The 20901-nt window shown below is 42.8% G+C and overlaps 1 protein-coding gene across 1 annotated transcript in view; it reads right to left on the bottom strand.

Moving 5' to 3' along the window:
- cfap61 (cilia and flagella associated protein 61) overlaps window positions 1–20901 on the bottom strand; it is a 236030-nt gene that overhangs the window by 133055 nt on the left and 82074 nt on the right. The window contains exon 12 of the mRNA XM_060831159.1: window positions 3886–4025. Within this exon, the coding sequence (XP_060687142.1) occupies window positions 3886–4025 (140 nt within the window). The remainder of the gene's footprint in view (window positions 1–3885; window positions 4026–20901) is intronic.

Raw genomic sequence — 20901 nt, 5'->3', positions numbered from 1 at the left:
CGAGTTGGTACTTTTCCAGAATTGACCAGTGCTGCTTCTTCTGATATTAGAGCCCAAGAAGTCACGAGTATAGAAGAATCATATTTAGATACAGAAATTGGGGTCAAATGAACCTCTTAAACAATAAAAAGAGTGTAGGGGCATTCTTAAGAGGGAGATCAGGAAGGCAAAGAGAGAAAAAGAGATAGCCTTGGGTATTAAGGTTAAGAATAACCCGAAGAATATAAGTAACTCAAGAGCAAGCATCAACTAGAGAGAGAGAGAGAGAGAGAGAGAGAAAGACCCCTTAAAGATCAAAGAGGCCATCTTTGTGTTGAACTTCAGGAGATGGGAGAGATATTAAGTGAATATTTCACGTCAGTTTTTACTATTGAGAAAAAAGTGGAGGCTAAAGAAATCAAGGATGTTTTGAAAACAGTTCACATTACAGAAGAGGAACTGCTGGAAGTCTTAGAAAATATAAAGACCTGATATATCCCAGGACGTTGTGGGAAGTTGGGGAGGAAATTCTGGGGCCCCTTGCAGAGATATTTTATCATCTATAACTCAGGTGAGGTGCCAAAAGCATAGAGAGTGGCTGATGCTGTGCTTTCGTTTAAAAAAGGATATAAGGAGAAGCCTGGGAACTATAGACCTGTAAGTCAGACTTTGGTAGTGGGTACATTGTTGGAAGTGATTCTAAAAGGTGGGATTTATATACATTTGGAGAACCAAGGAATGATAGGGGATAGTCAGCATAGTTTTGTGCAAGAGAAATCATGTCTTACCAACTTGATTGATTTTTGTTTTGAGGATGTAACCAAGAAGATTGATGAGGGCAGAACGGTAGACTTTATTTACTTGAACCTCAGTAAAGCCTTTGATAAGATTCTACATGGCAGAGTAATTAGTAGTTAGATCACATGGGATTTAGAGTGAGCTTGCCAACTGGATATAAAATTGATTTAATGGCAGGAGACAGAGACTGATGGTGGAGGGTTGTTTTTCGGGCTGGAAGCCTGTGACTAGGCGCTGAGTTTACTTTTGTTTATATGACTGTAAAGAAGGCATGATTAATCAGTTTGCAGATGACACCAAATTGGTGGTATAATGGACAATAAAGGAGGTTATTTCCGATCACAAGACATCTTGATCAATTGGGACAATGAGCTGAAGAGTGACAGGTGGAGTTTAATTTGGATAAATACAAGATGTTGCATTTTGATAAAACAAACAAGGGCAGGAATTATACAATTAAAAATAGGGCCTTAGATAGTATTGTAGAACAGAGAGACCGAGGGGTTCAGGTACATAATCCTTTGAAGTTTACAACACAAATAGATAGGGTGATTAAGAAGGCATTTAGTAAGCTTGCCATCATTGCTCAGACCTTTGAGTATAGGAATTAGGATGTCATGTTGAGATTATACAGGATGTTGGTGAGGCCTCTTCTGAGGTCCTGCGTCCATGTTCAGGTCACTCTGTTACAGGAGAGATATTATTAAGCTGGAGAGGTTTCAGAAGAGATTTATAAGGATGTTGCTGGGAATGGAGGGTTTGAGGTATAAGGAGAGGGTGGATAAACTGGGACTTGTTTCTCTGGAATATAGAGAACATTAGAACAAAAATATCATTTTGAAGAATGATGAAATTTTGGTTTGAGGGGGTGACCTTATTGGGATCTATAAAGGCATGAGTGGTATATATGTGAATGTCAGGTGTCTTTTCCATAAGGTGAGGGAATTTCAAGACTAGTGAGCATATTTTTAAGGTGAGAGAAGGATTTAAAAGAGACACGAGGAGACACCTTTTTACACAGAGAATGGTTTGTGTGTGCAATAAACTTCCAAAGGAAATAGTGGATGTGGGTACAGTTACAATGTTTAAAAGACATTTGGATAAGTACATGAATAAGAAATGTTTGGAGGGATATGGGTAGGCAGATAGTACTAGTTTAGTTTGGGATTATGGTTGGCATGGAAGGGTTGTAGTGAAAGTCTGTTTCTGTGCTGTATGACTCTATGACTCTAAGTCATGATGCTTTGTGAATGTCAGGATAATTACTTGGATGACCACCATCACTTTTAGGGTGTGGATCAGTGAAGTAGACAAAATGTGTCATGGAAGAAAAGGATGATTAACACATTGATGGCTGTGGAGAATCTGTAAAATGCCCACCCACACATTCACCCATTTCCATAGGTAAAGCCATAAAGGCGTAGAGATGCTCCAGAATTTAATACAGCAGCACAAAAACATGAAACATATGCTTGACTGCATTGAAAACACGGCAGGCTCATCTGAAGAAAACATGTTAAGCCGAAAAAAACCTAAGATTTCCTTGAGCTAACTCCCAATATTTTTCAGTGCCTTTTACTGTACAAGCCCATGTTATTGCAAGTCTGAACAAATTGAAAAACAGACATTTTTCACATAATCATTGCTTTCATTTGTTTATTTTTTGACAGAGAGGACATCCACAGGCAAAGCAAGCTATGTAGGAGCTTTGACTATCTTGAAGCTCCACACTTAACACAAATTTATTTGCAAGTTTCCTGCAATCAGACTTATCGCAAGTCTATGTAGCTTCAAGAAAAATTGTGGAAATTGAACAAATGATGTAATGGCACTGTAATATAAATCAATGCAGCATTTGGGAGAGGCAGGAAAGATTGAAAACAATTGAAAGGGGACAGCATGTTTGCTCTGTGGTTGGCACTCCTGTCTTCCAGCACTAGGGATCTGGGTTCAATTCCAGCCTTGAGTAACTGTTTGTGTGAAGAATGCACATTCTCCCCAGTTATGTGTGGCTTTCTGTCAGGTGCTTCAGTTTCCTCCCACAATTCAAAAATCTGCTGGCAAAGTGGATTGACCATGCTAGATTGTCTGATAGTGTTCAGGGATGTGCAGGCTGAGTGGGTTAGCCATGGTAAATATAGGGATAGGGTGGATTTGGGGATGCTTTTCAGAGGGTCAGTGCAGACTTGATGGTTGGAACATCCTCTATTTGCACTGTAATTCTGTGATTGATTGTAAAAAAAATTCCATATTGCTAAAAATATAATTTCTTTGATATATCAATTATCCACAGTTTTCCGATTATACATTAATTTATCAGAACATTTTTCTCTAATGTGTTAAGTGGTTTAAACTTTCCATTGAATAAAACATTTTCATGTCATTGTACTTACAATTTCCAGATCGAGAGATGAAAGCGTGAGGGGGTGGTGGCCACAGACTCTCAATATTCCACATATGCCACATGAATAAACCATAAGACCAGGTTTCAGGGACCCAGATACACTGGTTCCCTTAATTGCTTTACAGATATCATAAACTCAATTTGTAAAAGTTTGAAATTCAAGTTATTTTCTACCACACCACAACATTAATTCAATGCACCACAAGCTAATCTGCTAATTTTCAAATCAAAATTTCATCATTCTTCAAAATGATATTTTTGTTCTAATGTTATCACCTTCCATCTTGAAAACACCAGCCTCTAGTTAGGATGCAGTTCCTTGTGCACAGGCAGTTGGCTGACATGCCAGTCAAGAGGTGATCTTTCATTCCTCTGCTGAGATGGTGAGTACAGACAGGCTTTCTAATTGCAAAGGATACTACTGCAAGCCGAACCTAGCATCAGCTAACTTCTGAATCTGTGTATTTTCCAACAGGGGTCATTTGTAAGGGTCAAGACCTCCAACTTCTTTTTAATCTCCCTATTTCAAAATTTTGAGGCCAGTTTAGTCTGTGAACTGATGGCCTGTTTGAGATCAACATCCACTAATAATCACACATGTAACAACCTGTGGACTATGATTTAACAGCACAACAAGTGGTACATTTTCCTACTTATTCAGAAAATAAGAAAGCACAGTAAATCGGTTTTTGAAGGGTCCTTACTTTAACAAGCCTTTGCGATGAGTGACATATAGCTCATGATATAACGTAGTCTTGCTGTAGGGCACAACACGGACAAAGTCCTTTAGCAAAGGAAATTCTGGGATGAGATGAGGTACTGTGATAACACAGTAGTCTTTGTCCTGTAGTAATTAGTAAAACAAAATATAGGTGAAAAACTAATAATTCCTTAAAAATTCTACTTAAAGTTTATCAATAAATGATTCAGAGAACATCATAAACTATGGTTGTGATGTTGCACAGTTGAAGTACCCTATGAGTGTAGTAAAAACAATTAGTCGTACAATAGTTGTTTTTGCAAAGTATATATTAGTGGGAATTTAACTAATCAGCTTTAATGATGTGGATAAAATTATTGGCAAATGGCAGCTTAGAAGACTGTGAGTAGCTCATTGTATTGTTTATCTGAATGGTTTGAATATTATTTGTCACTCTTGCATTGGTATACACATTTAGTTCACATTAATAGTGAGTATTTGAGAACATTACAGTTATTTATTTAAATTATTCAGCAAGAAAACTTGAAAGACATTTCACTGCGACACATGCAGACACACTAATAAATCGTCATATTAAACCAAGATCATTTAAAAAATCTTGGAATTTACCCCATACCATCATTTTACCGCAGTTCAGACAATACAATCTAAGGACAACCATTATGGCTTTTCTATTAACACACTGAGCATGTCATTGTCGATCTTGCTTTCAGCAACCAGTTTTCAGACAGGGCATGAAATAATTCATTAAACATTATAAAATTCTTTGAGAAAATAGGATTGGGATTTCCAAGACTATTGGCAGACTCCAGTACAACTTCTTGGCTGCACTGTTGATTAAAAGCAGAATTAGGTATTATAACCTGAATTTTTATGGAGCTAGGATGTCTCAGGAGTCCCTTCAAAGCAGTTGGCAGGCCCCTATTCTGAGATTCCCAACTCCATTCTTGGGGCTTTCCAATTTCAGGAAGTTATTACTAAAGGTTATGGGTTTGGTTTGGGTTACAAGCCTCCACCAAGAATCCTGATCAGGGGTCAAAGTTTTTCTTTGATGGCACTTTGTGAGTCCTTCTCGTGCACCACTTTTTGATTGTCAGTGGCAATATTTTTGTCTTCAGGAGCTACCAATTCTTGTATTGGAAATATAATCATGTAGTAACATTGTCTTTTACATTTGTGTCAAAGTTTTTTACAGTTTTCTTCTTTAGATAGAAAAGTTGGCACAAATCATTGGCATTAACTCACTAATGAGTATGAATGTCTACCTAAGAAATTCTGTGTCTTTGGTCATGGGTTCTGTGGGTCCTTGTGTGGCTGTTGAACCTGATCTTGGAGCTGCAACTCTGACTACACATTTGGCAGGTTTTTCTAGGAGGTGGAATTGGTCCTTGGCCTTGAGATTATTGGCATTCTTTTGTCCAGTTCCTTTACGGTACTTCTTTTTGCTGAAAGTTGTTCTTGAAGAATTGCATCCGTACACAGAATCATAAAGGTGTACAGCACAGAAACAGACCCTTCAGTCCAACCCGTCCAAGCCAACCAGATATCCCAACCCAATCTAGTCCCATCTGCCAGCACCCAGCCCATATCCCTCCAAACCCTTCCTATTCATATACCCATCCAAATGCCTCTTAAATGTTGCAATTGTACCAGCCTCCACCAGATCCTCTGGCAGTTCATTCCATACACATACCACCCTCTGTGTGAAAAAGTTGCCCTGTAGGTCTCTTTTACATCTTTCACCTCTCATCCCAAACCTATGCCCTCTAGTTCTGCACTCCCTGACGCCAGGAAAAAGACTTTGTCTATTTATCCTATCTATGCCCCTCCTAATTTTATAAACCTTTATAAGGTCACCCCTCAGCCTCTGACGCTCCAGGGAAAACAGCCCCAGCATGTTCAGCATCTCCCTTTAGCTCAAATCCTCCAACCCTGGCAACATCCTTGTAAATCTTTTCTGAACCCTTTCAGGTTTCGCAACACCTTTCCGATAGGAAGGAGACCAGAACTGCATTCAATATTCCAACAGTGGCCTAACCAATGTCCTGTACAGTTGCAACATGACCTCCCAACTCCTGTACTCAAAACTCTGACCAATAAAAGAAAGCATACCAAACGCCTTCTTCACTATCCTATCTACCTGCGACTCCACTTTCAAGAAGCTATGAACCTGCACTCCAAGGTCTCTTTGTTCAGCAACACTCCCTTGGACCTTATCATTAAGTGTATAAGTCCTGCATTTCTCCAAGTTGGTTTCTTTTGAATGAAGTCCTCCCATGTGTTGACATCTATATTGCACTTCTTGAGAGAAGTCTTCAAGAAGTGTTTGAAATGCGTCATTTGTTCTCCTACCATTTGAGTACCTCTCCTGAGCTGAGCGAAGAAGATTTGCTTTGGCAGTTGGAACTCAGGCATCTAAGCACTTTGTCAGTTCAGTGGAGTTGGTTTCAAATGATCATGATCTCAATACTGGTGCTATTGGCTGCTTCAGAACACTGGTGTTAGTATGCTTGATCTCCCAGCTGATATGGAGAATCTGTCTCAAGCATCTTTGATAGTATTTTGTAAGGGTGTTGAGGTGGCATCTATATATAGTCCAAGTTTCAGAGATGTATCGAAGACTCAGAAGGATGACTGCCTTATACTCAAGGGCCTTGGTATCAGCATGGATGTCACAGTCGGTGAAAACTCTCATCCTTAGGCATCCAAAGGTGGTGCTCACAGATTGGTTGCGATGTTGAATCTCCATAACAATGTCAGCCTTAGATGAGAGGTAACTTCCCAGAAAAGGGAAATGTTCCACATTTGGGAGGATTTTCACATTGATCTTAATAGAAGAAACCTGACCTAAGACAAGTTGCTAAAAGGATTGAGCCTTCTTGAGGATAAGGCTGAGATCAATTCTTCGGCATGCTTCTGTAAAGGCATTAAGAGAAGTTTCAAGATTCTGTTCTGAAACAGCAGAGATGGCATTGTTGTCCACATGCTAAAATGCCACAAGAAATGTCAGTGTCTTTTTCTTCTTGGATTTGAACCAGTTAAGGGTGAAAGATTTTCTGTCCATTCTGCAGACAATGTCCATACGACTGGGAAGTTTCCTCTTGATAAAAAGAAAAGTGGTGGAGATGAAGATGGAGAGAACAATGGGCGTGATGACACATCTCTGGTTGACTCCTGTCTTGACCTCAAAGGATTCTGTCATTATCATCAGTGAAGACCATTGCTGACGTCTTGTTGTAGAGGAGATGGATGATGTTGATGAAATTTCACTGGACAGCTAGCCCTTGGAAGAGTCTACCATAGCACTTTCATACCTGGAGATCGACCCTGGTTTAGTGGAGACTGCAGGTGGGCATGCCAGGAACAGCACCAGGTATACCTAAAAATGAGGGCTCACTCTGGTGAGGACACCTAACAAAATGACTTGTGTACCAACAGCTAAGCATCAAGTGATGGACAGAGCTAAGTAATTCCACACCCAACGCATCAGATCTAAGCTCTGCAGTCCCGCTACATCCAGTTGTGAATGGTGGGGGACAATTAAACAACTCACCGGAGGAGAAGAGTCCACAAGTATCCCCAATGATGAAGAAGTCCAGCACATCGATACAAAAGGTGAGGCTGAAGCATTTACAGCAATCTTCAGCCAGAGGTGCTGAGTGGATGATCCATCTTTGCTTCCTCCAATGGTCCCCCATTATCAGATACCAGTCTTCAGCCAATTTGATTCATTCCACATGATATCAAGAAATAGTTGGAGTCACTGAATCTGCAAAGGCTACAGGACCTCTTAACAGTCCAGCAATAGTACTGAAGACATATGCTCCAGAGCTTGCTGCTCCCCAAACTAAGCTGTTCCAGTACAGTTACAACACTGCCATCTACCCAACAATAAGGAAAATTGCTCAAGTGTATCCTGGACACAAAATGCAGTTCAAATCCAACCTGGCCAAATACAGCCCCATCAGTCTACTCTCAATCATCAGTAGAGTGGTGAAAGGTGTGATCAACAGTGCTATCAAGCAATCACCTGCTCAGCAATAATCTGTTGAGTGATGCCCAGTTTGGGTTCCACCAGGACCACCCAGCTCCTCACCTCAATACAGCTTGGTTTGAACATGGACAAAAGACCTGAATTTGAGAGATTAGACAAGAATGACAGCCCTAGACATCGAGGCTACATTTGACCGAGTGTGGCACTAAGGAGCCTGAGCAATCAATGGGCATCAGGGGCAACTTCAATGGGTAGAGCACATAGGAAGATGGCTGTGGTTGTTGGAGGTCAGTCATTTCAGCTTCAGGATATCTCTGCAGGAATTCCTCAGGGTAGTGTCTGTGCCCAACCATCTTCAGTTGTTTCATCAATGACCTTGCTTCTATCATAAGGTCAGAAGAAGGGATGTTTGCCGATGATTGCATAAGGTTCAACACCATTCACAACTCCTCAGATATTGAAGCAATCCATGTTCAAATGCAACAAGATCTGGACAAATCCAGGCTTGGGCTGACCAGCGGCAAGTAACAGTCATTCCACAAAAATGCCAGATAATGGCCATCTCCAGTAAACAACAGCCTAACCACCACCCTTTCACATTTAATGGTGTTACCATCACCAAATCCTCGACTCCTATGAGTATCATTGACCAAAAACTCAACTGGACTCACCACATAAACACAGTGGCTACAAGAGCAGGTCAGACCCAATGAATACTGCGGTGAGTAACTCACTTCTTGATTCCTCAAAGCCTGTCCATCATCTGCAAGACATAAGTTGGAAGTGTGATGGAATACTCCCCACTTGCCTGGATGAGTGCAGCTCCAATAACACTTAAGAAACTTGCCATGATTCAGGACAAAGCAGCCAACTTGATTGGCACCACATCCACAAACATCCACTTTGATATTCAGTTGCAGCAGTGTGTACTATCTATGAGATGCACTGCAGAAATTCACCAAATACCTTATACAGCACCTTCTAAACCCACAACCACTTCCACCTAGAAGGACAAGGGCAGCAGATACATAAGCACATTACCATCTGCAATTTCCCGTCCAAGTCACTCATCTGAAAATATATCACCATTCCTTCATTGTCACTAGGGCAAAATCCTAAAATTCTCTCCCAAAGGGCATTGCAGACAGGATACACAACACATGGACTGCAGCAGTTCAAGAAGATAGTTTTCCACAGCTGGGCAGCTAGGGACGGACAATAAATGCTGGCCAGCCAGCAACATCTACATCCCACAAGGCAAAAAAGACTTCCCAACTGACTGAGTAAAAAGCTTCAGTCAGATCAATGAAGTCCATGTAGAATGGTTGGTCTTGTATCTGGGATTTCTCTTGAAATGGTCGAGTAGTGAAGATCATGTCCATTGGTTTGATTGGAAGTCATATTGGCTTTTATGAAGATTTCCTCAGAGTTTGGGAAAAGGCGTCTCATGAGGTTTCACAGGATAAGTTTCCTGGAAATGGAGAGTAGGGCATTACGTCAGTTGGCTGGATGGCTGATATGTGACGCCAACAGCATGGGTTCAAGTTCCTGCATTGGCTGAGGTTATCATGAAGGACTCGCTTTCTCAATCTCTGCCCTTGCCTGAAATGTGGTGACCCTCACAGTAAAGCACTACTGGTTGTCTCTCTCCAATGACAGCAATTTGATGGCTCAAATGCCAAAGACTGAATACATACAATGCTATTGAATCTTGTCACTTTCAATATTTTACTCTCTTTCTAAATTGGGATCATGTAATAATGTGAAGTAATGCAGTTGATTTTGAATGAGTCAAACTTATCAAATTATGAATCTAGAGAGGGGTATCCAATTGAAAACCTGACAACCAATCATGAATTAATTTAATTCTAAGCAGTATCTCATCTAAAATATAAAACAAACATTATTTCTTTAGCTTCATGGAACTACAAACATATTGGGTAGAATGACATCAAGCTACAAATGGCATGGGCAAAGATGAAAACTTTGGGAGCATTGCTTGAGAAGTTTAATGAGGCCTTTCTCAAAGTTGGGAGCTACAAGTCACATTTTCCAACACAGTCCTGGATGTCAAGATGAGATTCTCACTCAAAAGAGGTGAGAGGTCTATTAACAAACATATTTTTCATTATCTCACTCATTATTGTCTTATCTCACCTCATTACAATGCAGGTTGCTAATCTACTACTAGCAAGCAGATGCTGAGAATTTCCAGTATAGAAGTCAGAGTAGAACCTGGTGAAAGCACTTTGTAGCTTTGCTTCTCCTGTGTCTATCTTGGACATCCAGCGTCAACATCTCAGAAGATGCTCCATGGGCAAAGGATGCATTCACCCCATTTCCGTGGACTCTGGCATCTAAAACGTACCAACCTCTCTGCACCTTAATTACACATATTCAAACCACTTACACTTTTAGGCACACTAGTAGCTATCATTGCAAAGTGCTGCAAGGACACTCTGCACGCTTCAACAAGCACTACCTAGTTCACAGAAAGTTACAGGTTACATCTCAGACTATTTGCTTATTCCTTGAGTGCTCACTCATTTTCAACCCATCTTGACGGTCACAGCATCCGTGCCATGCCTTTACTTGCCTTTTCATGCTTTGCCCCCTAAGCCAAAGTGACCAGGCTCACAGTACTTTTGACATAAATAAAACAAAGAACAGTGGACACTGGAGAACTGAAATGAACAAAAATAGAAATTGTTGGAAAAATTCAGCAGGTCTGGAGGCATTTGTGAAGAGAAAACAGTATTAATGTTGTGAGTACAATGACCATTCTTCAGAACTTCAGTACCTTTGTCTTCCCTTGCTGATAGCACAGACATAAAACCAGGCAACTTAACACTGTTATCTGTAGTAATCAGTCAAGAGGTTAATCATATTGTATGCTGCACTATTCTCTGTTAATCTCACACCCGGACCATGTGTCAGCAGCTTACAGGTAAATACAATGCATGTGTTCCAACCAAATAGCCACCTCTCAATTCAAAGGGGAGTACTCCTCAGTCAAGTTAAGGGTGGCACCCTTTGGACAGGGACCCAGCACAGTAACTCAATGGCAGCCTCTGATATCAGAGGGTGGGCATAGTCAGCCAGTACCTCAGGGTTGTCAGGGTCAGGATCCTCTTCTTGTAGGGAGTGAGGAGCTAGAAGTCAGGCACCACATCACCTAGAGGCCATGCAGGATTAATAGTGTGAGGGAGAATTAGGTGCTTTAGAGCAAGTGGGAAATGATATTGCATACAGCACTGAGAGTGGTCGAGTATGATTTTTGATGAGGTTGGTGCAGCAGAAGTTATAGGGTGAATGTGAGGTAACCAAGAATAGATAGGCACAATGAGCCTGGTAACATTCTTTCTACACTAGTGAGCATTCCTCGAGACAACTGTACTGGTGGCAACATTAGACAAGCTGAAAATGTGTTGCTGGTTAAAGCACAGCAGGTTAGGCAGCATCTCAGGAATAGGGAATTCGACATTTCGAGCATAAGCCCTTCATCAGGATTCCTGATGAAGGGCTTATGCTCGAAACGTCGAATTCCCTATTCCTGAGATGCTGCCTAACCTGCTGTGCTTTAACCAGCAACACATTTTCAGCTGTGATCTCCAGCATCTGCAGACCTCATTTTTTACCCGCAACATTAGACAAGTCTGGTTGCATTGCCATTTCTGGGAGAAGAGAACAGACCTCCTCTGCATCACCCAATCCACCAGGATCTCAAAGTCATTGTCCACACAGCAGGGTGGCAATTAGCCTTTGTCATATATAAGGCAAACATCATGAACTGTGCAACTGATAGAACTTATCCAGTGCACAGAATCTTTTAAAGATGGTGCCATCACCAAGGATCGCAGCAGTGATGAGTATTAATGGCTATGACAAGTGGTAAAATCAGGCTAACATCAGACATTAGCAATGCCTACCTAATGGTAGGTAGTTGATGAAGCAAGTTTTGGATGATTGAAACACTTGCTTGGTCTTCTGGAGAGAAACCTTCTTGGAATAAAACTGACAGCCAAATTTTATCAGATTCAGGCCATTGTAATTAGCCCCTTCCCCACTAACACAACATATACGTTGTAATCAGTCCCTCACCACTAACAGCATACGCACATTGTAATCAGCCTCTACTCCCCCAGCACTCGACATGTATCATGGTCAACCTCTCCCACCCAAAACAACAGTTAATCAGCCCCTCTCCCCCAACACCATAAATACATTCTTGTCAGCCGCTCATTCCCTACATCACACACACATATTGTTATCATCACTTTTCTACCAATATCATACACAGATTCATCTCAAACCCACACCTAGTACTACAAATACATTATCAACAGTTTCTTCCCCAACCATACATAATATCCAGCCACTGTTTCAGAATAACCAAGCAACACCAATAATTAGAAATGTCTTTAGTGTGGCATCAGCAACATCTTTCTTTAATTGATTTATGTTATGGAGGATTTGTTCAGCCAGTTCCTTTCATGTTTCAATAATCTGTGCATTTGCAGCCTTTGGTAAGCTTTCAATTTGAGCCATCTGCACAGTATCAGTATATTGTGACTGCAACTGCAAAAGTGTAATAGCTGCCCATTTACCTCCTACCTCCTCAGTATGCAAGGACCCAAACACACCTTCCAGGTGAAGTAGCACTTTGCCTGCACTTCATACAATCTAGGCTACTGCATTTGCTGTTAGCAATGCAGTCTCCTCTACAATGGGGATACAATGCATAGACTGGGTAATTGCTACGCAGAACATTCATGTTCTGCCTGCAAAAAAGACCCTCAGCTTCCAGTTGCCCGCCACCTTATCACACCACCCTGTTCCCTGGCCAACATCTTTGTACTATCCTCACTTTCTCTAAGTCAATTACTCTGATCTCTAGCATCTGCAGTCCTCACTTTCTCCTTAGGCTTGCTGCATTGCACTTGTGAAGCTCAGTGCAAGCTGGAAGAACACCACCTCATTTTCCGCTTGGGGCCCCTGCAGTCCCCCAGACATAATATTGAGTTCAATAATTTTTGGGCCTGAACTCCAACATGTCCTAGCCCTCTACCACACACACCTGACCTTATTATCACATTATTTGCCATTACACACTACCTATTGTTAGCCACTAACAGTCTCCAGTAACAGCTATTAACTCTCCCAGCCAGATTGTTTTCAACGCCTTTGTCTGTCCAACTTTCTTCTCTCTCTCTTTGGGCTCTACACATCATTTATTCCTTTCCGCTTTCCCATACCCTATCTTCTGAATATAAACCAACATTTTCCTAGCTACCATCAATTCTGAGGAAGGGTCACTGAACCCAAAATGTTAACTTTGATTTCTCTTCACAGATGCTGCCAGATCTGCTGAGCTTTTCCAGCAACTTCTGTTTTTATTTCTGATTTACAATATCCATAATTCTTTCAGTTTTCATCTCTCTTAGGCTTCTTCTCTTAGTTTTGCTGCTTCTCAAATATCTGACTATATCTCTTCCAGAGCAGCAACAACAACCGAGAGGAAAACTAAGATAGGATGGGGTGCAACAGATTGCAGAGAACATCAGAGAATTGAATTTTATATTATTTTAGCTTATACCAATTTTTTTGGAAGAATTTCCACCCTAAAACCTTATGAGATTTCTCACTATATGTTATCAAACTTGCATAATTAACCGCCTACCCCATATTTATGGTACCCGTCAAGTCCAATTCTGGCCCCCATCTTACCACATGCTATTCCCAGAATTACTCCATTTAGCAGATATCCCAGAATTCATCAGTATCCCTTGCCCTCCCTCTCTTTTTAAAAGCCTGTTGTATACCCAGGCAAACACTGTCAGTTCAGAGCTATAGTGTACGGTTTCTGACATTTGCCCCAGACTCGGAAAACAAGGCGAAATCAGCACCCTGCGATGCAGACAGGTTGCTGGGTAAACGTAGTCTCAGATACTGGAGGAATGTCCAACATTTCAAAATGGCGGTGAAGGATGGCTCCTAAATTGGACTCCGACTGCCTTTCTTTCTTCTACTCTCGCTCTTTTCCTTCCATAGGTTTTTAGATTTTCTTTTCTCAACTTACCTTCTGGAGGGAGCTCCGTTGTGGAGGCAGTGGCGGTGACAGCAGCAGCTGGGGGCTTTGTCATTCAGCCACCAGGCTGGTGTGCCCAGAAAGAACTCTGGTGGTCAGCAGCAGCATTGTGACTTCTTCGAGGTCCAGAGTGTGGAAGTGGCTGGGGGCCTGAAGCATGACCACAGCAGGACTCTAGTGGCAGTGTGGAAACAGGCAGCCCGTTGTGCTCAGTGGCGAGAGCAGGAGCAGGCAGCACAGGGAGGACAGAATTGAGAGTGGGAACAGCCAGCCTGAGGCTGCAGCGGTAACAGGAATAGGCTGCAAGGCAGTAACAGCAGGCAGTCTGGGCAGCAGCGGGCACAAGGTCGAACCCAAAGTGAGGAAAATCGCGGCCTTGTGAGGAATGCAAGCCAGCATGGCCAAGTACATTTGGATTGTGGTGTTGAACTGTTAACTGTTTCTTTGCTCTTTTTTTTAAATAAGAACTGTAATGTTCAACTTTTTAAACTTTGTTTTCCTTTTGCTTCTGTTTTGTACCTAAGATTCTGTACCTAGGTACCTTTGTACCAAAGATGGTGCCATAAGTGGTGACTTGTAAATGTTTCACTGCACTCATGTGAGTACATGTGCCAATAAATCTAATTCAATTCAATTCAATTCAACACTGTTGGAAGAAGGTAATGATCTAATTCCCAGCACTATAGGAAAACCTTCTCCACTCCCCCAGCATAAATGTCAACAATTTCTCTCTGGTGCCTGATGCTCACTCTGTCTCTGCTACTGTACCAACCTCCCACTCCTGCTCTACCACTCTCACTAATGCCTGCAACATCTTCGCTCACTCATACAGTCACAGAATCATAGAGAATGGAGAGAGATGCTTTAGTTCAACCAGTCCGCGTCAACTATGTGCCCAAACTAAGCTACCTGTGCTTAGCCTATATCCCCCCAACCCTTTTCTATTCACGAACTTATCCAAATGTCTTTTAAATGTTGTAACTGTACCTGCACCCATCACTTTCTCTGGCAGTTTATTCCACACATGAACTACACTGTGTAAAAAAATTACCCTCATGTAAGTTTTACATCTTTCTCCTCTCATCTTAAAAATATGGCCCCCACTTTTGAACTCCCCCAGCTTAGGGAAAAGATCCTTGTCTTTGACCTTATCTGTGCCCCTCATGACTTTTTAAACCTCGGTAAGGTCAACCCTCAACGTCCTACTCTCCAGTGAAAAAAGTCCCAGCCTTTCTAGTCTATTTTTATATTACAAACCCTCCATTCCCAGTAACAACATTTAAGAGGCATTTGGATGTGTGTGTGAATAGGAAGGGTTTGGAGGGATATGGGCTTGGTGCTGGCGGGTGGGACTAGATTGGGTTGGGATATCTGGTCGTCATGGACTGAAGGGTCTGTTTCCATGCTGTACATCTCTATGACTCTACCTGCTCTAGTTTAATAATATCCTTCCTATAACAGGGCAACCAGAACTGTACACAGTGCTCCAGAAGAGGCCTCACTAATTTCCTGTACAAACTCAACATGACGATCCAACTCCATACTTAAAGGTCTAAGTAATGAAGGCAAGCGTGCTAAATGCCTTCTTAAACACTCTGTCTACATGTGATGAAATTTCAAAAAATTGTGTACCTGAACCCTTGGCTCTCTCTATTTTACAAAACTACCCAGGGCTCTACCATTAATTGTACACGTCCTATCCTTGTTTGTATTACCAAAATGCAATACTTCAATTTATCCAATTTAAACTCCATCTGCCACTCCTCAGCCCATTAACCCAATTGATCAAGATATCTTTGTACTTTTAGATAACTTTCTTTACCGTCCACTAAATTTTGGAGTCATCTGAAAAATTACTATCCATGCCTCCTATATTCTCATTCAAACCATTTATATAAATTACAAACAAAAGTGGACCTAGTACCGATCCCTGTGGAACACTGCTAGTCACAGGCCTCCATGTTGGAAAAACATCCTTCCACCACCACCCACCATAAAGCCAACTTTATATCCACTTGGCAAACTCACCCTGAATCCCATGTGTTCTAACTTTACTAATTAGTCAACAATGTGGAACCTTGTCTCTCACTCATGTCCATTCCAACTCCTAACATCACTAACCCTGCATGCACTCTACACACCATAATCAATCCCTGAGATGCCTCCCCACATGCATGGAAAGTAACAGCTTAATCTCCCCCAAACTCTGCCTCTTGTCAGTCCAGTAGGGCAGAAAGAGTCAAGACAGATGATGACCTGCAGACATTTGATTCCTCAACACTATTGTGGAGTGCATTCTGACTCTTGGTCTTGAGTGGCTGACTGATGGCAGCAAAGTGGCTCAGTGGTTAGCACTGATGCCTCACAGTGCCAGGGATCTGGGTTTGATTCCCGCCTCGGATGACTGTCTGCATGGAATTTGCACATTCTCCCTGTGTCTCCTTGGGTTTCGTCTGGGTGCTCTGGTTGCCTCCCACAATCCAAAGATGTGCAATTAGGTGAATTGGCCATGCTAAATTGTGCATAGTGTTCAGGGATGTGTAGGTTAGGTGCATTAGTCAGGGGTAAATATAGGGTGGTGGAATGGATCTGGGTGGGTTACTCTTTGGATGGTAAGTGTGGACTTGTTGGGCCAAATGACCTGTTGTGGGGATTGTGGGGATTTTATGATGGCTTCCAATCCTCTGGACTGTTGTTAGAGGCTGTACTTGACTTACAGTGTTGGGATTCCCTGATCGAAGCTGTAATGATTGGAATCAGGTTCACCTCATTGTCTATGTGGATATTGATTGAGGTTGTTAACCTGGGCCAATTAGGAAAGCCCTGGCTGACTAATATAACCAGAAGATCCCCTCTTCCGCGGTTACGTTAGGGCCCGGGTGTCCTTGGAGAAGGAGCACGCGGTGTCCACCAACACCCTGGAGTTGTTCAGGGAGAGGTGGGCGCCGCAGGGAGTGGAGTGCATCATTTCCCCCTCCAACTCTATTTTGATTTAGTCCCTGCCCTCCCCTTCACTGTTTTGATCACACAGCATTGCCCTTTGATGGGAAGGGCACTGCTCGTCACAGGCCACTCGGGTGTTTTCCTACTTTTCCTGGTGGTGGAAATTAAATAAAGATTTGTGCACTTATGTCTCTCACTGTGTCTCACAACTACACACACACACACACACACACCATGGGTGCTGGGAAAAAAATAAGCACTACCGCAGTTAGGCGGTAGTGTAGGGGTTAAAAAAAAAGAAAAAAAAAATATAAACAGGAGTGTGATCACACAGCATTGCCTTTTGATGTGAAGGGCACTGCTCGTCACAGGCCTCTTGGGTGTTTTGCCTGTTAAGAGTTGGACCAGTGGCAGTGTTGTGCCTGTAGGAGAAGAGAGAAGACCAAGGTGGAGGAAGGAGGTGAGAGCTAAAATATAACCAGAAGATCCCCTCTTCCGCGGTTACGTTAGGGCCTGGGTGTCCTTGGAGAAGGAGCACGCGGTGTCCTCCAACACCCTGGAGTTGTTCAGGGAGAGGTGGGCGCCGCAGGGAGTGGAGTGCATCATTTCCCCCTCCAACTCTATTTTGATTTAGTCCCTGCCCTCCCCTTCACTGTTTGTTCACACAGCATTGCCCTTTGACGTGAAGGGCACTGCTTGTCACAGGCCACTTGGGTGTTTTCCTACTTTTCCTGGTGGTGGAAATTGAATAAAGATTTGTACACCTTGTCTCTCACTGTGTCTCACACCAAAGAAAAAAAAAAATTTAACCAGAAGATCCCCTCTTCCGCGGTTACGTTAGGGCCTGGGTGTCCTTGGAGAAGGAGCACGCGGTGTCCTCCAACACCCTGGAGTTGTTCAGGGAGAGGTGGGCGCCGCAGGGAGTGGAGTGCATCATTTCCCCCTCCAACTCTATTTTGATTTAGTCCCTGCCCTCCCCTTCACTGTTTTGATCACACAGCATTGCCCTTTGATGTGAAGGGCACTGCTTGTCACAGGCCACTCGGGTGTTTTCCTACTTTTCATGGTGGTGGAAATTGAATAAAGATTTGTACACCTTGTCTCTCACTGTGTCTCACAGCTGCACACACACACCATGGGTGCTGGGGATAAAAAAAATATAACCAGAAGATGGACTCCCAGCCCAACTGCTTGTTCTGTGGCGCTGTGGAGTCTGTGGACCATGTGTATATTGGGTGTGGGTGTTTGCACTCCCTCTTTGATTTTCTGAAAAACCTTCTCCTCTACTTTTGGTTGCACTTCAGTCCCACGCTCCTGATCCTGCGGAGGAGGGAGGGCTGGTCTGAAGACCTCCTCGTGGGTCTGCTCCAGGTCCGGGCAGCGGGCTGCGGAGGGGGTCATGAGGGCCGACTGCCTGCCCCTCTTCCGCGGTTACGTTAAAGCCCGGGTGTCCTTGGAGAGGGAGCACGCGGTGTCCACCAACACCCTGGAGTTGTTCAGGGAGAGGTGGGCGCCTCAGGGAGTAGAGTGCATCATTTCCCCCTCCAACTCTATTTTGATTTAGTCCCTGCCCTCCCTTCACTGTTTTGATCACACAGCATTGCCCTTTGATGTGAAGGGCACTGCTTGTCACAGGCCACTCGGGTGTTTTCCTATTTTTCTGGTGGTGGAAATTAAATAAAGATTTGTACACTTTGTGTCTCTCACTGCGTCTCACACCTGCACACACACACCATGGGTGCTAGGGAAAAATAAGCACTACTGCAGTTAGGCGGTAGTGTGGGGGTTAATAAAAAAAATTTTAAAAATATATAAAAAAACAGGAGATCCTCCCCTTCACTGTTTAAAAAAAATAGGGTGAAGTTTCCCCCTAAAACAAATAACCAGAAGATTTTGATTTAATCCCTGCCCTCCCCTTCTCTGTCTGCTCACACAGCATTGTCCTTTGATGTGAAGGGCACTGCTTGTCACTGACCACTCGGGTGTTTCCTTTCTTCCTGGTGGTGGAAATTAAATAAAGATTCATGCACTTTATGTCTCTCACTGTGTCTCACACCTGCACACACACACACACACCATGGGTGCTGGGGAAAAATAAGCACTACCGCAGTTAGTTGGTAGTGTGGGGGTTAAGGAAAAAAAATTTTTTAAAAACCAGAAGATTTTGATTTAATCCCTGCCCTCCCCTTCTCTGTCTGCTCACACAGCATTGCCCTTTGATGTGAAGGGCACTGCTTGTCATTGGCCACACGGGTGTTTCTTTTCTTCCTGGTGGTGGAAATTTGAATAAAAATTTGTGCACCTTGTGTCTTTCACTGTGTCTCATACCTGCACACACACAACATGGGTGCTGGGGAAAAACATAAGCACTACCGCAGTTAGGCAGTAGTGTGGGGATGGAAAAAAATTTTTAAAAAAGCAAAAAAAGGAAAAATAACAGAAGATTTTGATTTAATCCCTGTTCACTCTGAGAGCTGGCTCTGAGGGAGCTGGGTCAGTGTCAGGGACTCTCCCCGCGTATATAAAGGGGGGGGCTTGGTGACTGGATACCAACCTCTTTGGGGTTATTTCATTATTCTACCTCCCTCCCCCATCCATGCCCCTCATCATCTTCTGCCCCTCTATCAGGATCCCCCCTCAATCTTCCCTCTTCCAAAGAAACACCCCGAGCTTATCCAGCTGCTCTCTCCATCACTGAAATGCTCAAAAAAAATAACCAGAAGATTTTGATTTAATCCCTGCCCTCCCCTTCTCTGTCTGCTCACACAGCATTGTCCTTTGATGTGAAGGGCACTGCTTGTCACTGACCACTCGGGTGTTTCTTTTCTTCCTGGTGGTGGAAACTGAATAAAGATTTGTGCATCTTGTGTCTCTCACTGCATCTCACACCTGCACATACACAACATTGGTGCTGGGGGAAAAATAAGTACTACCGCAAGAAAAAAACAAAAAAAAAAAACCAGATTTTCCTTTCTTCCTGGTGGTGGAATATAAATAAAGATCTACACACTTGTTGTTTTTCACTGTGTCCAACACCTGCAAACATACGACATGGGTGCTGGGGAAAAATAAGCACAACATCAGTAACAAAAAAATATATAACCATAAGATGAAGCTCTCCTTTGTTCAGGTGACTGACTCTGAGCTAAGGGATAGCCATAGTCAGGGCCAGAGCCTGGGCCTTGGTGATGGGATACCTGCCTCTGTGTATTTATTTCAGAAGCTTATCCCTTTTGACCTGACTGAGGCCTGCTGACAACCATGACAAGCTTCCTGTGCTGAATCGTACAGCAATATAGCAGCAATGTGAACTTAGTGTCCCTGGCTGAGTGGCAAAATGCAAAAAGGTAAGGTGATGGAAGGCAGGACAGGTGTCAGCATCCAGATAAGCTCAGTGAATAAGCACTACTAACTGTGAGTGAAGAGCCCAGAGATTCAGCCCTGTCCAGTCCATGAGCCAGACGTGTGTCTCTGAGCACAGTGTTCTTGCTGTAGCATTACAATGATAGTTGTCATTGCGCCCTGAGGTGCAGCATTGGTGTTGACGCATACTGTGAGTGACATGAATGTTCTTGTATGCTGGCACATATCAGATACCAATGTATGTGGACATGGAGTGTGTTGGCCAGGCTTCATACAGCATGCCCTCAGATATTACTGCTATGTTCAACATGTAGATCCTTGGAGTAAGTGGCAAGTTGAATTTGCCAGGTAGCCATTCTGATTTCCAAGTTGAGTTTTCTTGATGTCTATCTTGTTTAATGCATTTAGGTAGAAAGGAACTTGCATATTAATGAGATATATTGGACTGCTTACATTACATTTACCAAGTAATAATCTCCCTTAATTGGAAATTGCTGCCTAGTGAGAAATTTGCCATTCTGCCTGTCAAAGCTGAGATACTCCCAACATCGAGCCACACAGTACTGATTATCTGATTCTGCCATAAATCTCACCATTGCCCATGTCACTCA

Source organism: Hemiscyllium ocellatum, chromosome 10, assembly GCF_020745735.1.
Source record: "Hemiscyllium ocellatum isolate sHemOce1 chromosome 10, sHemOce1.pat.X.cur, whole genome shotgun sequence".
NCBI lineage: Eukaryota > Metazoa > Chordata > Chondrichthyes > Orectolobiformes > Hemiscylliidae > Hemiscyllium > Hemiscyllium ocellatum.
Note: the sequence above shows the minus strand (reverse complement) of the source record. Positions and strands in the feature narration are given on the sequence as shown.